This window comes from Electrophorus electricus, chromosome 23 (genome assembly GCF_041902795.1).
Source record: "Electrophorus electricus isolate QZ-2024a chromosome 23, ASM4190279v1, whole genome shotgun sequence".
In the NCBI taxonomy this organism is placed as follows: Eukaryota; Metazoa; Chordata; class Actinopteri; order Gymnotiformes; family Gymnotidae; genus Electrophorus; species Electrophorus electricus.
In genome coordinates, this window is record NC_137519.1 from 5,558,750 (window position 1) to 5,572,740 (window position 13,991).

At 45.3% G+C, this 13,991-nt stretch overlaps 1 protein-coding gene across 2 annotated transcripts; it reads right to left on the reverse strand.

Annotated features, from left to right (window-relative positions):
* Positions 1–527: 527 nt before the first annotated feature.
* srla (sarcalumenin a) lies at positions 528–13,432 on the reverse strand. Of its 2 annotated transcripts, none has more exons than XM_035520831.2 (7): positions 13,295–13,432; positions 6,010–6,768; positions 4,941–5,036; positions 3,951–4,046; positions 3,575–3,691; positions 2,574–2,807; positions 528–2,267 (listed from the first exon to the last, which is right to left on the reverse strand). In XM_035520831.2, exons 1-7 carry the CDS (start codon positions 13,350–13,352, stop codon positions 1,447–1,449), a joined length of 2,181 nt encoding a protein of 726 aa, XP_035376724.1. In that variant the 5' UTR covers positions 13,353–13,432; the 3' UTR covers positions 528–1,446. The 2 variants fall into 2 exon arrangements, with proteins under 2 accessions (XP_035376724.1, XP_026871213.2); XM_027015412.3 differs by having other exon boundaries at positions 4,941–5,039.
* Between the last annotated feature and the right edge of the window lie 559 nt (positions 13,433–13,991).

A 13,991-nucleotide genomic window follows, 5' to 3' on the forward strand; every position in this document is an offset into this window, starting at 1 on the left:
CATGCTACACTTTTAGGTGGGATTTGAAAGCAGTTGACACACTTTTTCTTCTGAATTGAAAAGTTGTATATACTACGTTTCATATATGCGGTAGTAACACTTTTAGAAAGTTGAAATCGTGAGCCATCTTAGCCTTTTTTTCTCTTATAGTAATTTATAAAAGTGTGTGTATGCTTGTGTAATTGTGTGAGAAACGCAAAGAGAAAAACACAGGGACAACTCTAAAATGCAACTTCCCAACACATTTAACTACTTCATATGAATCGGGAGTATTTCATCATTTCCTTATTAGTGTGTTAAATAACATACGATGCCCCCTTGTGGACACCTAATGCTATTTCGCAATTGGAGCGAGAATCGCTCGACATTTTCGTAAATTTACTTATTTCTTCATCGATCTTATTTATTCCCAGTCTAGTTCTAACACAATGGACGGAAAATACGTTATTGTAAGACCTATGTTCTACAAAGGAGTTTCCATCCATCTATTATCCACCTTTTTCAATTAGGGCATTGAGACAGTGAACAACAGAAAAAAACAGCTTTAATGTGACACTATATTTCACATGCAGCAATAAAGACATTCAGCACAAACCCTCAAAATTAAACACCCCAAAATTACTATTCATATGCAGATGTTCTCAGAGGCATGACTATGCTAGTTACAAAGTCAAAATGGGCCCTCTTGATCGAGTGTGGTTGACATGCCTAAAATCTTTTCAAACAACAATGAAGATAGTTACGATTAAAATAACCAGATGCATTGGATGAAAATAGACAGAAACAAATAGAAAACCTACAAACTGAAGTGGTTTAGTGAAAGGACAGGAAATAAAAGACCAGGGGCGACATTCATAATTTCTCACTTTGAGTTAAGAATTCTGATCTACAATCAGATCCTATCTTGAATACCATCTAGAATCTAGTGGTGTTTTGGTGAAGAGAGAAGATAACCTTAGGTCATGCACCGTCACAGAGCCCAGTGAACTCTGACACGCCTAACTGACAGACTTCACTGGGCTGTATATTGTTACTGTTTTCCATTTCCTGTGGATTCTCTTTATGGCTTTATGTTTCACTGGATTTATTTTTGCATCCTCTGGAACATGGGAGCATTCTCTCTTTCACTTATTCCATGTTTAATATTATCTCTCATTCCCTCATGTCCTCTGTTCATTCATTCATTAATCAGTTCACCCCTTCCTTCATTCCTCCATCCATCCACCTATTTATCTATTTATTCACTCACTCATTCACTCACTCACTCACTCATCCACCCAACCCACCCCACTCATTCATTCACTCAAGCTCCTGCTCAATCATTCACTGGCTTGTTGCCCTGAGTCCAGTACGGACGGAGCTTCTGTGCCTCCCAAAACAGGAACGTTCCTCTCCTCCTCCCTCTCCTCCTGCTCCTGCTCCACCCCCTTTCCTGCTCCGCCCCCTTCACTGCCTCCGCCAGCGATTCTTGGGCTTCTCGTCTGCTTTGGGGGAATCGGTGGCGGGCATTCCAGCCTCTCCCAGCTCCTTCCCCCTGGCCAGGCTGGCGAGGAGAGTGGGCAGCTCCTCCGTGATGGCCCGCTCCACTCTCTCCAGCAGGCAGCCGTGCGACCAGCCGCAGTGTGATGCCAGTGGCTTGAATCCGCCTGGCGGGTTCACCCCGAAGAAGTCGCGGTAGGCCTCAGGCTCAGGGAGGTCGAACTTGCTCACGTTGGTCTTGGCCAGGACGGACTTGAAGATGTAGAAGCGGTCAGGGTCGGCAACGATGTCGTGGAACACCTCGTCCGGGTCGCCGAACCAGCCCAGCCTCTCGTGGTATGTCTGGAGGTAGCGGTCCACCAGCAGCGCATGGACGCGCACGCGGATGGCGTGCTGCCGGATGAAGGCGATCTTGTTCTCCAGCTGGTTCTCGATCACCTGGTTGAGGTCCTCCAGCAGGGAGATCTCCTCCTTCTTGAAGAGCTGGCGGTTGGCGTCGGCCGTGTAGTCCTGCGGCCAGAAGGAGCTGACGTAGACGCGGGGCGGCTCCGTCACGTTAATCAAGGGTGCCATGTTCCAGAAGAGGGCGCCATAGACGCGCATCAGCTCCTGCGTGGCCAGGCTGTCGGCTTTGTTCAGGATGAGGCGGATCTGGGACTCGCGGCCCTTCATCTGCTTGAAGAGTGTCTCCAGCTCAAGGCCCACGTCTAGCTTGGTAGGGTCGAACACCAGGAAGATCAGATCCGCTCGGTCGATGAACCACTGACACACGTCGTTGTAGGGGTAGCCTGCAGGACAGAATGTGACAGGTTCACGTGATGGGGTCACGTGATGGGGTCAAGTGCTGGTTTCCCAGTTTACTAGCATATACTCTATGTACCAGGGTGTAACAGCAGTGTACCTTAGTAAAGGTGTAGAAGTAATCAAAATTGTAATGTAATACGCAATATTAACACACACATGCACACACACAGACACACTATTGAATGTGATGTATTTTTTTGCATGTAAATTTGTTTGCCTGGATGCGTGTTTGTAAGAGAGTTTGTAAGAGTGTGTGTATATGTACATGTGCATGTGTGTGTGCACGCCACCTCTCTCCTGCTGCTTGCGGTTCTCGATGATGCCGGGTGTGTCCACCAGCGTGACGCGCTCCAGTAGCTCGTGGGCCATCTCAATGCCCACCAGCTTCTCCAGGAAGCCCTGGCCAAACTTCTCCAGGGATGAGAAAGGGCGGGAGCTGTCTGCCGCCATCACAATGCCCTCGATGGTGCGCAACTTCTCCCCATGCATGATCACTGTGTACTCAGAGGTGGTAGGCTCCGCCCCTGGAAGGCGGGGCACGGAAATGGACGAGAGAGTAACAGAGAAAGAGAGAGAGTCAGAGTAAGCGTGAGATTGGAAGAGACGAAGAATAGGGAAGAGAGTCATGGAGAAAGAGGGAAGATGTGTTGGGTCATTTGGGTATATGGGGGTTTGATATTGCATCACTATATGACGTGTACAGTAAATGGAAGTAATAGGATCAAAGAAGTGATGAAAATTGTTTCCTGACATCCTGACATTTATGCCACGCCATTTTGTTTTCACTCATAATCGGTGCACGTGAGGAGAAATCTGTTTAGACTGTCTGTGTAGACCTTTACCTGTGTCAAATGTGTAGAGCTATCTGTGTAGTTACCTGTGTTGAGTGCCACCTCTGTGAACTGTTATATGTGTAGAGTTACCTGTGTAGAGTGGCACCTGTGTGGACTGTTACCTGGGTAGCGTTACGTATGTAGAGTGGAACTTGTGTAGACTGTTACCTGTGCAGGGTTACCTATGTAGAGTGGCACCTGTGTGGACTGTTACATTTGTACATTTACCTGTGTAGAGTTACGTATGTAGAGTTGCACTTGTATAAACTGTTACCTGTGTAGAGTGGCACCTGTGTGGACTGTTACATATGTACATTTACCTGTGTAGAGTTACGTATGTAGAGTTGCACTTGTATAGACTGTTACCTGTGTAGAGTGGCACCTGTGTGGACTTTTACATGTGTAGAGTTACCTGTGTAGAGTTACGTCTGTAGAGTGGCCACTGTGTGGACTGTTACCTGTGTAGAGTTCTTGCGGGGTGTTGTGGAGGCCCAGCAGGTAGTTGATCATGGTGGACTTGCCTACGCTCCAGGGCCCCAGGAAAAGCACCATGGGTTTGGAGGTAATCTCCGCTTCTATAGCAAACAGACACAGTTATTCATTACTAGTGTTAGCCACAAGAGGGTGACACTTCTGTCTAAAGCATATGTGGAAAGGTCAGGGGACCGAACTGAGAAACTGGCAGGATTTCATACTACACAACAGAAGAAATCACTAGAATGTCATGTAGGACTCATGTCCACGAGGCTCTAAGCACTGTGTAGGAGTGTAACTGTATGTAGGCTGATACTGCTGACAGGGCAGGGCCAGGTGTAAAGGTCGGGGGACGTTCACCTGACACGTCATGCTGTCTGAGCTCTTTGTATTTATATGCCTGTTCCATAGGCTTAATGGCCATGTGATAAATCTCCTGTAGTTTCTTCAGGGTGGCTGGAATGAGAGAGAGAGAAAGAGAGAGAGAGAGAGCGCAAGAGAGAGAGAAGAAGAGTGAGACAGAGCGACAGAAATAAGATTGGTGAGAATGAAATAATACGAGAGAAGACGACGGAGAGACAGATGGAGGAGAAGAAGAAGAAGCTAATTTAGTAATCGTGTGTCCACCATGATTCTTATTAAGGGTACAGTGAGTCTTGGTAACAACGTAATCCATCTCCATAAAGAGCGAGAGAGGGATAGAGACGAAAAAGAAAAAAAAGAGACCGGACACAAAAGCACAAAATCTGAACGCTGAAATGATGCTGTTGTGTAATCCGGGTTGTATTGTTCTAGCTTCCAGGCACCAGTGACCTGCTCCTGCTTGTTTATCAGGACATGCGAGATTATTATTACGTTACGGAGAGAGCTGGCTTCCTGGAACCACAAGTAGAGACATGAGCCATCGAGTGAGTCGCAGCTCTGCCTGCTGTGCCCGGCTGTGACGGTAACACAGAGAGAGTCAGGCAATGCTGGCTTAAGGCTAAACGCTTCTGTCAACAGTCCTGTCACGCATGTGTACTTTTAAGAGAATTAGAATCAAGGCAAATATATTTACATTGCGCTTTTTCCTGCAGGTACTGTCACAGTAGCTTTACAAATGTCTGGGTGCAGATCCCTAATGAGCAAGCCAGAGGCGACAGTGGCAAGGAAAAACTCCCTGGGCAGAATTAAGGAAGGAACCTTGGGAGGACCAGAACTCAAGAGGGAATCCATCCTCCTAGGGTAACCCAGCTAACATTGTACACTGGGAAGCACAGGATGTGTGTGTGTGTGTGTGTGTGTGTGTGTGTGTGTGTGTGTGTGTGTGTGTGTGTGTGTGTAGGTGCGCATGTGTTGCATGTTTCCAACCTGAAAACTCCCGAGAAGGCTCAGCTGTGGTGAGGCGTAGCGTGTCATCAATGTGAGACCTGTCCCTCATTTTAGGACCCGCTGAAGGTGTCTTCTCTACTGCCAGAAACATGGCAACTCTTCTCAATGTCAACAGTATCAGTTTCCTGGCATGGTACCAGCTCAACGTTTCATATGATCGTCTGCTCAGTTACTTGTGCACTTAGCCAAATCATCAGGGCACATACACACACCGGCTTTCGCAACATGTAAACAACACAGTATTTGTGTTTAATGGTTTGTGTAGTGATCTAGGGCTGCCTAAGAACACTGACCTTGAGCTGGCTTCATGAACTCATTCCTCAGTCATATTAGGGTCAAACATTTCAGACATGAAAACTTCACAATATTTACTGAAGGATGTGCCTGTGTGGCTAATTATGAAATGAAGTGTGGCGTGTAAGCGTGTAAGCTGGTGACCTCCCATACATCAGGGCCAGTGTTGTGCCTTTATCGGAGTGGTGGCACTGCTGGGTCTTTACTGCTATTTTTGCGGCGCTATTTCAGTCCCGCTGCCTGCCGTGTCAGGACATAGAACACAGAGAGCAGAGAGACTAAGACGTCTGTCACTTTTAGCAGTGGCTGCACTGTTCTGACCACAGCCCTACCACACACACACACACACACACACACACACGCACACAGACACACCAGTGTCTCATTAGCACATACAGTACACTTCCAAACTGCTCTCTGTGCAGGAACACACTACTTCCTAGAAGAACCTCTGTGATCAGTTATCACTGCTGATGTTACCGTGTGCTGTTTTTATATTGCGGGTCATTATAAAGTAATAAAGCGTTATTAAGAAACAAGGTGGTTCTGCCTCATTCTAGAAGTTTCTGTTCTATTTCCGATGCTCATTTCCTCTGAAGGTTAAGTGCTGATCAGTATATACTGTGTTCTTTACATGTAGGTCAAACAACACTCTAAATATTATAATCTATTTATCTATTTGAATTCAGAAAAATACTCTTTGATTTCCATAACTGTAAGAGAGCCAGGGAATCTCATCATTTGAGCACCGTACCTTTCACTGAGTCTCTGTGTCTCGAGGTCTCTGACAGGGCCTCCTCCTCCCCAGCTGGCTGCTCCTTATCAGTCATCACGTCCTCTACTGTCACCTCCGCTGCCTTAGCAGCTGCTTTCTCCTCTGACACTTCAGGCTGTGAAGGCGTCGGGGGCCCTGCAGAAGGGCCTGCCTCTGTCTCTAACTCGGCAGGATTGTCCTCCGTGTCTGCCGCCTCGGGCCCCGTCACCTGCTGCCCTTCTTCTTCAGACTCCTCCTCAGTCACCCCCTCTGCCTCCTCTTCCACAAGTCCGTGGACTCCGCGCCCCTCTTCGGACTCGGCTTCTCGTTGGGAAATCTCCTCTTCCTCCCCAGGAGAGTCCTCCTCTTGTTCCCCTCCACCCTCTGTCTCATCATCTTCCGCCACGTCCTCCGCTAGGTCTGAATCGGCTGTCCCCTCCTGTGTCTCCTCTTCCTCGTCCCCTAACAGTTCCTCCTGCTCTTTGTCCTCGAGCTCCCCTTCCTGCTGTCTGTCGTCCTGGTCATAACCCTCTTCACTTTCGCCTGCTTCGGCTGAAACCCCCTCTCCCTCTTCCTCCTTGCCGGTGATGGCTGGGTTGGAGGTGCAGGGTGTACAGACTGTTCGTTCAGGTGCAGGTGTGTCATTTGAGGAGCTCTGGCTGATCTCCTCTGTGCCATCGCAGCAAGGGAACATGTTGCTCTCCGACTGCAGCTGCAGACGCACCAGCAGCTCATCGTCGGACACCTCACTCACTGACTCTAGAACAGACAAGAGGCCACTTTACTCACTGAATATAGAAAAGACGAGAATATTGAACTTGCAATTTAATCACTGAATAGAAAAATCAAGAAATTACCAATCTTGCACATTAGTTCACCGAGTCTAAAAAAGACAGCACACTACCTAATTGCACCTTAGTCAGTGAATCTAGAAAAGACTTAACACTAGGTAAATTTGAGTCTAGAGGAAAATCCACACCTCATTCATGAATGTGGAAAAAACAGGATATTACTACATTTGTACTTTACTAAATGAAACTACAAATGTTATTACACATTACCAAACATGCGCCTTACTGAGTTTGGAAATACTACATGATTTCGTTATTTTAATGTTGTTATAAGCCAAAAAAAATTCTGAAGAGTGTTTTAGAGAAATGAACAGAACCAATTCCATCTAATAAAAAATAAAAAATAAAATGTCAGTGTCATAACACCAGCAGGACTCCAGGATCAGGGTAGCAAAAAGACAATGTCAAACCCATTACCATCGCCTGACTGCTGGCATTGTGTCAGTGACGACTTTATATCTGGTTGAGATCAAAATAGATGGCTGGTGCCCAGGCCAGAATAGTTCTGTCGCATGACATAACATGGAGCAAACCAAGTGATGCTTTGGGTCTGGAAGAGTTTGTCTTTGGAAGTAAAAGCTCAGATTACAAACCCTTCTTACATACTAAGGGCAACAGTGCTAAATTAACTCTTGGGGTGACTTAAATTTTTATGATGTGGACTTAAAATTGACTCTTAAAGTTTAATTAACTGTGAGAATGAGTTAAGATCTTAAACCTCAGGCTTATTACATAGATAGTATTCTTACGGCACGTCATTCAGTAACTACGGTAAATCACTAATATAATATATAACTAACTAATATAAAAGGTACATGGTTAAACGAATGTTTAATGAGGGTCTGGACCCACCGTAGTCTCTTATCTGTAACAGCAGTTACCATAACAACCTTAAATGGTATAAGTAAGGCTCGCTGTTCTGCTTTAGGTGCACATGTGTTCGGTGCTGCGTGTACTATGCCACGCCTACATGCAAAGGCACGTAGCGTGAGTGCAGGCGTGTGCTGCATGAGCCTAGCTTGTCTGAGTGACAGTGGCGAATGAGCCAGCCTGACCATGTCAGAGGTGTGTCGGGATGACAAGCTCTGAGCTCTGCTCTGATGTCTGTTCTGTGACCTTCTGTGATCTCTTTCTCTCTCCAGTTTCCCCACAGGGTTATAAAAGGCTGCTTCTACATAGGGACAGTCTGTTTACTCCATCTTGTGAGGAAACCCTAGAAACTGACCCCAGGTCTGCCAGTGGCATGGTGGTCCTATGTGGAGAATATTCTAGAGGTTCCACAGCCTCACACGGCGGTGTTTTAATACCACCACCTACCAGGGTTGTAAATAAAGTGACAGTCTTTAACTTAGAGTAGGCCTCCCACATTATTCCACCATGATACATTATTTGAAAAAGAAACTTGATTAAGTATAGAAATTGTAATCAAAGTTACAACAGCTTACATTTAGAGTAGACTTAAAATTAGAGGTAATGACTTTAGTCACTTGTATGTGAGCAGGAGGAGAGGCCTGTAGTTTTCTTACATTGGGGTCGGTGGCGGGGGGGGGGGGGGGGGGGGTTCCTGAACGGGACACTAGCCCATTCAGCTCTGCGTTACAGCCAAAACTAGGCCACCTTCGTGTTCTCCAAGGTAGAGCACACCCATTCTCCTCCAGACGCTGCATTAGGGCTGCTAGACAAGTGGTTCCACCCTGGTGGAGGACCTTTAATGGCTTTAATGATGTCCCTAATCATAGCAAAAATGAACACAGTGTGTGCTTTAACAGCGAGCGTGTATATGGGAGGTGCCAGCCTGCTTCGGTGAGTCAGCGCTAATGACAAGCCTCATCATGGGCACCAAATGCCATTGGTATGAAACAGCTCCTGAAATAGCAGTGAGAAAGAACAGACAGTGCTTGTGTGTGTGTGTGTGTGTGTGTGTGTGTGTGTGTGTGTGTGTGTGTGTGTGTGTGTGTGTGTGTGTGTGCGCGTGCACGTCATGGATCTGAAGGTTTACATTTTCTAAATATTGTCTTTTTATTCAATCCAGTTTTGCTTGACGCAGATGACAGTGTGGTTGAGTATGTGGCCATCTGCATAGAAATGTAAAGACAAGCTATAGTGTACCCGGGCTGAACACTGCACTGCTAGCCAAGAGCACGGTGACCATGCAGTCCGCTAGTGCAGAATTTCATCTACAGATACAGAGACCTTTCTCACAATCCACCCACAAACTGTTTAAACCCAGCCTAAAAAAAAATAGTAATACAAATATATGCTATTGTTACTAATGCGTCACCAGAGTTAATAAACAGCAGAGGGCAGCACTGAGTTCTTCATTAGCTCAGCGGAGTCTGTCTCACTCATGGTGTTCATACTCTTAGTCCTTACACCTCCAAGGTTGCTCCTAAGAGTGTGAACAAACACACACACACACACACACACACACACACGGAGTACTCCAATGTAACAGGACTCTCCTGGCTCTCCAAAATAAACCTATACCTTTGGGTGAAGGGGAAGTCTTGTGCGTGTGTGGTGTGCTAGCTGATCACTGCTATAATGAGAACTGTGCCCTGTGTTTCACATCTCATTACTCTACTATGCTATAAACACTACAGAGCATAGCACACTATTCTAAACTGCATTGCTATAAAGAGCACTGTAGTATTACACTTTAGAATAAATACATTTTAGATACTGTAAGTCCACTTGGGTGAAGCTCACAATCAGATGCACTCAGCTAGGCGTTTGTGTCCTGCTTCGCCTATCTTTGCCTATCAAGCTATTAAAGTAGCCGAAATGAGAAAGAAGATGTGTCTCTGACTGACCTCTGTAATCAGCAACTACACTTCAGTACAGAGTCGGCCTGTTAATACAGTATAGACTGTATTAACCAATCAGAAAAGGCTATGCTAAGCACTAAGCGTTCATGTCTTTGGAGGGCGGGGCTTCAGAGAATGGCCTACCTTGAGACCATGGGACTGAACAAAAGGGCTGGGCTCCTGCAGTGATTAAGTCTGGTATAAGTTAGCTAGAACCTTTAAATTGATTACTGCGGCTTTTATGACAGTAAATATAAATATGTCATTTATAACATATAAATTCTAAATATAAATATGCACAAAAAATTTTCATTACTGTGTCTGGCAGAGGGGCAAAAGTTTAAATTTGATTTCTCGGAGTCTCTTTGCTCTTTTTAAGACACAGTCCATATTCCACACTACTGCTGATCATTCGTTAGTTCAAAGGCACTGACCAAAATGAGTACGAAGCTTGTAAAAGTCACCCTGGATTTAGGGTCCCTGTACGAAATGGGAGCGGCACAGGTTAACCCTCACAGGGTCATATTTTCAAGGGGCAGGCATGATGATTAATCAAATTACAGTTAATGCAGTCAAGGACAAGGGGAAGACTCTCCCAAGAGACATTAGATTACTTCAAACAATGTGTTAGGGTTACTTTAGAGAGAGATGAGCAGTTCTGTCACAGTGGAGTACTATGTTTGTGTGTGCGCATGTGTGCGTGTGTGCATGTGTGATAGGGAGATGTTATGTAACACGCACAACCAGTCAGAAACTTGAGTAGCTCATTGTATAAGATTTAATTGTATAAAATTGTTTATCAGCTTCATGGTACAATAATCAAGCAGATAATATTTAAGTACATTGTATTAAAACATGTAAATGAAAATGGACATCTTATGAATGTCCATAAAATAGTCACTCTCAGCATGCTGGGTATGTTTATCCAAGTTGGATAAAAGTGGAAAGATATCCTGGATGATTAAGTGGCATTATTTTTTAGTTTTAAATGAATATGTTATGTTTGCACGTCTTACTGACGTAATGGATGGTGATTTTGAAGAAACCGAAAATTCCATTTTCTGCACATTACTTTGATTCTTTGACAATTTGTTCTGTGTATTGTTTTCACGCAAATACCGTAGAACCATTAGAAAGGCTTGTGTGATTTCTGCACACGCTGTTTGCATGTGTCACTGACCAGGGTGCCCCTCTGGCTCACTGGAATATGCTGATAGGCTGCACTAAGGAAAACAAATAAAGAAAACAAACAAACAAACAAAAGAAACCCATCCCAGGTCCAAGCCTGGAGAAGAATGAAGCTTGTGGGATTCTCCAGGCTACGTGAGTGAGACTCTGGTGTGCTAGCGGAGAGCACAGTGAAAGCCCCACTCCCCCTGTTCCAACTCCCCCCTGGTTAAAACAGGCCCTGTGCAAACCCAGTGGCTCCTGCCCCCACTGCTCATACAAAGAATGTCCCTACAAGGTCTGCAGGACGGAAATAAATGCAGAGACTACAGAAGCGACCGCAGCTGCAGGGAATGTGTGCGTGCATGCTCGTTTGCTTGTGCTTGCATGTTTGTTTGCGTGTGCTTGCGCGTGTGCTTGCGCGTGTGCGGCGCATGCCCGTTCACGTGTGCTTGCACGTGTGCGGCGCATGCTCGTTCACGTGTGCTTGCACGTGTGTATGCATGCTTGTTTGTCTGTGAGTTAAAAAATAAGGGGGAAGTGATTCGTTTTGTGTATGTGAGAATGTTTGAGAGATGGCCATGCTATTGCCTGAGAGAGTATCTGGTTTCAGAGCAACAGGATGGAGAGAGAGAGATGGAAACAGAGAAAGGGAGACAGAGAGGCTGAGAACATTACTACAAGGACAAGCAAGGATAATCTGGCTAAAATACTCAGCATAGTGACATGAGCAACAGGGAACAGGGCTTGTATGTGTCAAACTCTAGCTGGTCTGGGATCAGTGTTTGCCTTCTTTTATTTCTAATGAGAGAAAAATACTGTTAAGGGGCAGCTGACTAGACCCCATCTTTCTCTAACAGCTGGTGCAGATTAATAACTGGCTGGCCAGAGTGAGAAATAGAGTTCTGTAACCATTTGAGTGAGTTCTGTAACCATGCATCAGAGACCCAGTTTGATGTAGACATGAATCAGCATTGCAATGGCGCAGTATTACATTACAAGCGTGCAGCCTTTGCTCACTGGTAAAAAGACAGTAGTATCAGCCTTCCTAGATTGTACTGATCCCAGAACAGGGTTTTTTTTGCCTTTTACATGTGAGTGAATGTATAGCTTTCCTAAGATCAGCCCCCTGGCTCTGGGATGCTCAGTGTCAGGGGAAACTGGCCTTGTGTGATGTTTTTGGTTTATAAAAGCCGAAGATTAAAGTGCAGGAATGTGACAGCAAGCTCTCTGATTACAGGAGTCCATACAAAGTGATGTGTTGGAAACACCCTTAGTGATACAGGGCAAACATCAATTAAGCCACTTCCACTATAATCACCTGGATACGTAATATGCTTTTTATTAACCTAGCAGCTTTGATGTGGCTAAGCTACTGTGTGTATGTGTGTGTGCATTTTGTTCACACTTTCCATCAGCTGGTGTTACGATTCACAGCAGCTGACACCCACTTGTCTGTGTGTGTTCCTGTTCTTCTGGTGTGTGTGTGTGTGTGTGTGTGTGTGTGTGTGTGTGTGTGTGTGTGTGTGTGTGTGTGTGTGTGTGTGTATAACTGAATATGCGTAACTGACCCATAGTTTTTATATTGCCTGTTCATTTCTCACTTTGTTTCAGAATGCCGAACGATTATATGGACCTTATCTCTTACATACATATGTATTACTTACATGCTTCACACATCTTTTTAACACATATCAGTGTGTATAACAGAAATGTATAGGTACCCAACAATGAATGCCATCAACGGAAATGGCTCCGATATACAGCGAGGAGCACCTGCTTAAAGCAGTTAGTGAGGAAGGCTGATACGCAGAGGAGTAGAGCAGTAGCTTTCAGTTTCATTACTCCACCGTTCAGCACAGATCAGCTCTCCAGCTGTCCGCAAGAGCCGACCACGAGGAAGCCCAGCCAGAGGCAAAGGGAACCAGCTCAACAGCCACAGCAAAGAGTCATTTACTTCCAGTGGAAAACAAAGCATTAGGAAGCCTCCGTGAACCCTGGCCTTCATTAACAAACTGATTAGCAGCCGGGGCTTCCACATGTCCGCAGATTCATAGCTTTTACCGAATTGGGGTTGGAGACGACAGTATTGTATCTAGGGCATGTGGCGCAATGCAAGACAATGCTGCAGGGAGATCTGTTACACTGCTGTCATCCTCAACTAATCGCGGGGACTTCAACCAAGAGCCCAGTGCATCAGAGCAGGAGCAGTTCTAGTTTTTCTCTCCTCTCTGCAAAGTTTCAGTGTTTCTCTTCCCTCTCCTCTCATTTTTAATGGGACCAACACACATCAAGTCCCTTTGGCAATAAGAAACACCTTCACTGAAGACAAAGACTTCTGCACTTTTGAAGTATATGTTATGGGCTGTTATCACTGAATAGAGAATCCAACCAGCCAATCACTCACAACACACACACACACACACACACACACACACACACACACACACACAATCTTACCCGTAGTGGCGAGGGCCAGCAGGGTGAGCAAGCAAGAGAATGGGAGCTGGAGCTTCATTTCGACTGCCAGGGGTGCCAAAGTTCTACTGCGGGCTATATATACCCCAGCAGAAGGACACGGGGCATTTAGGGTGATGCAAACACGTCAGCCATCGTGAGTGACAGCAGCTGTCTTGGCCAATCAGCGTCAAAAAGAGAAATGGCAGAGAGCAGCTTTACAAACATTTGACACTGCACAAATTAGAATACAATATTATTGTTTAACAATGTATAACTGTTGTAATTAATGTACATATAATTACAATGATTGAGTGAAAGTGCGCCCGAGACTTCTAGTGTAAGTAGTACATTTTCAATTAAAAAACAACAAAAAAATCTAAAGTTATATTTGTCCAAATAAGCTTATGTAGGTTTCTAAGCTCAGTTGTCTCACTCATCACACAAAATGCCCACATAATAAATTTAGGGGGCAAAACTTTATAATTTAAAGATGTATCAAACCTTCTACCAAGCTATAGAACTATTTAAATTGCCTGCATGGTTACTGTCAGTAGGCAGTGGTAGGACTAGTGGCAGGGAGGGGCTGTAGTCTTTCTGTGACTCTCAGCCATGCAGGTGTGGTCGACGGGCAAGGCCAAAGATCAGTGACCAGCAAGTTTCTCTAGTGGTGGCAGTTCTGTACCACTTACTGCTCTCT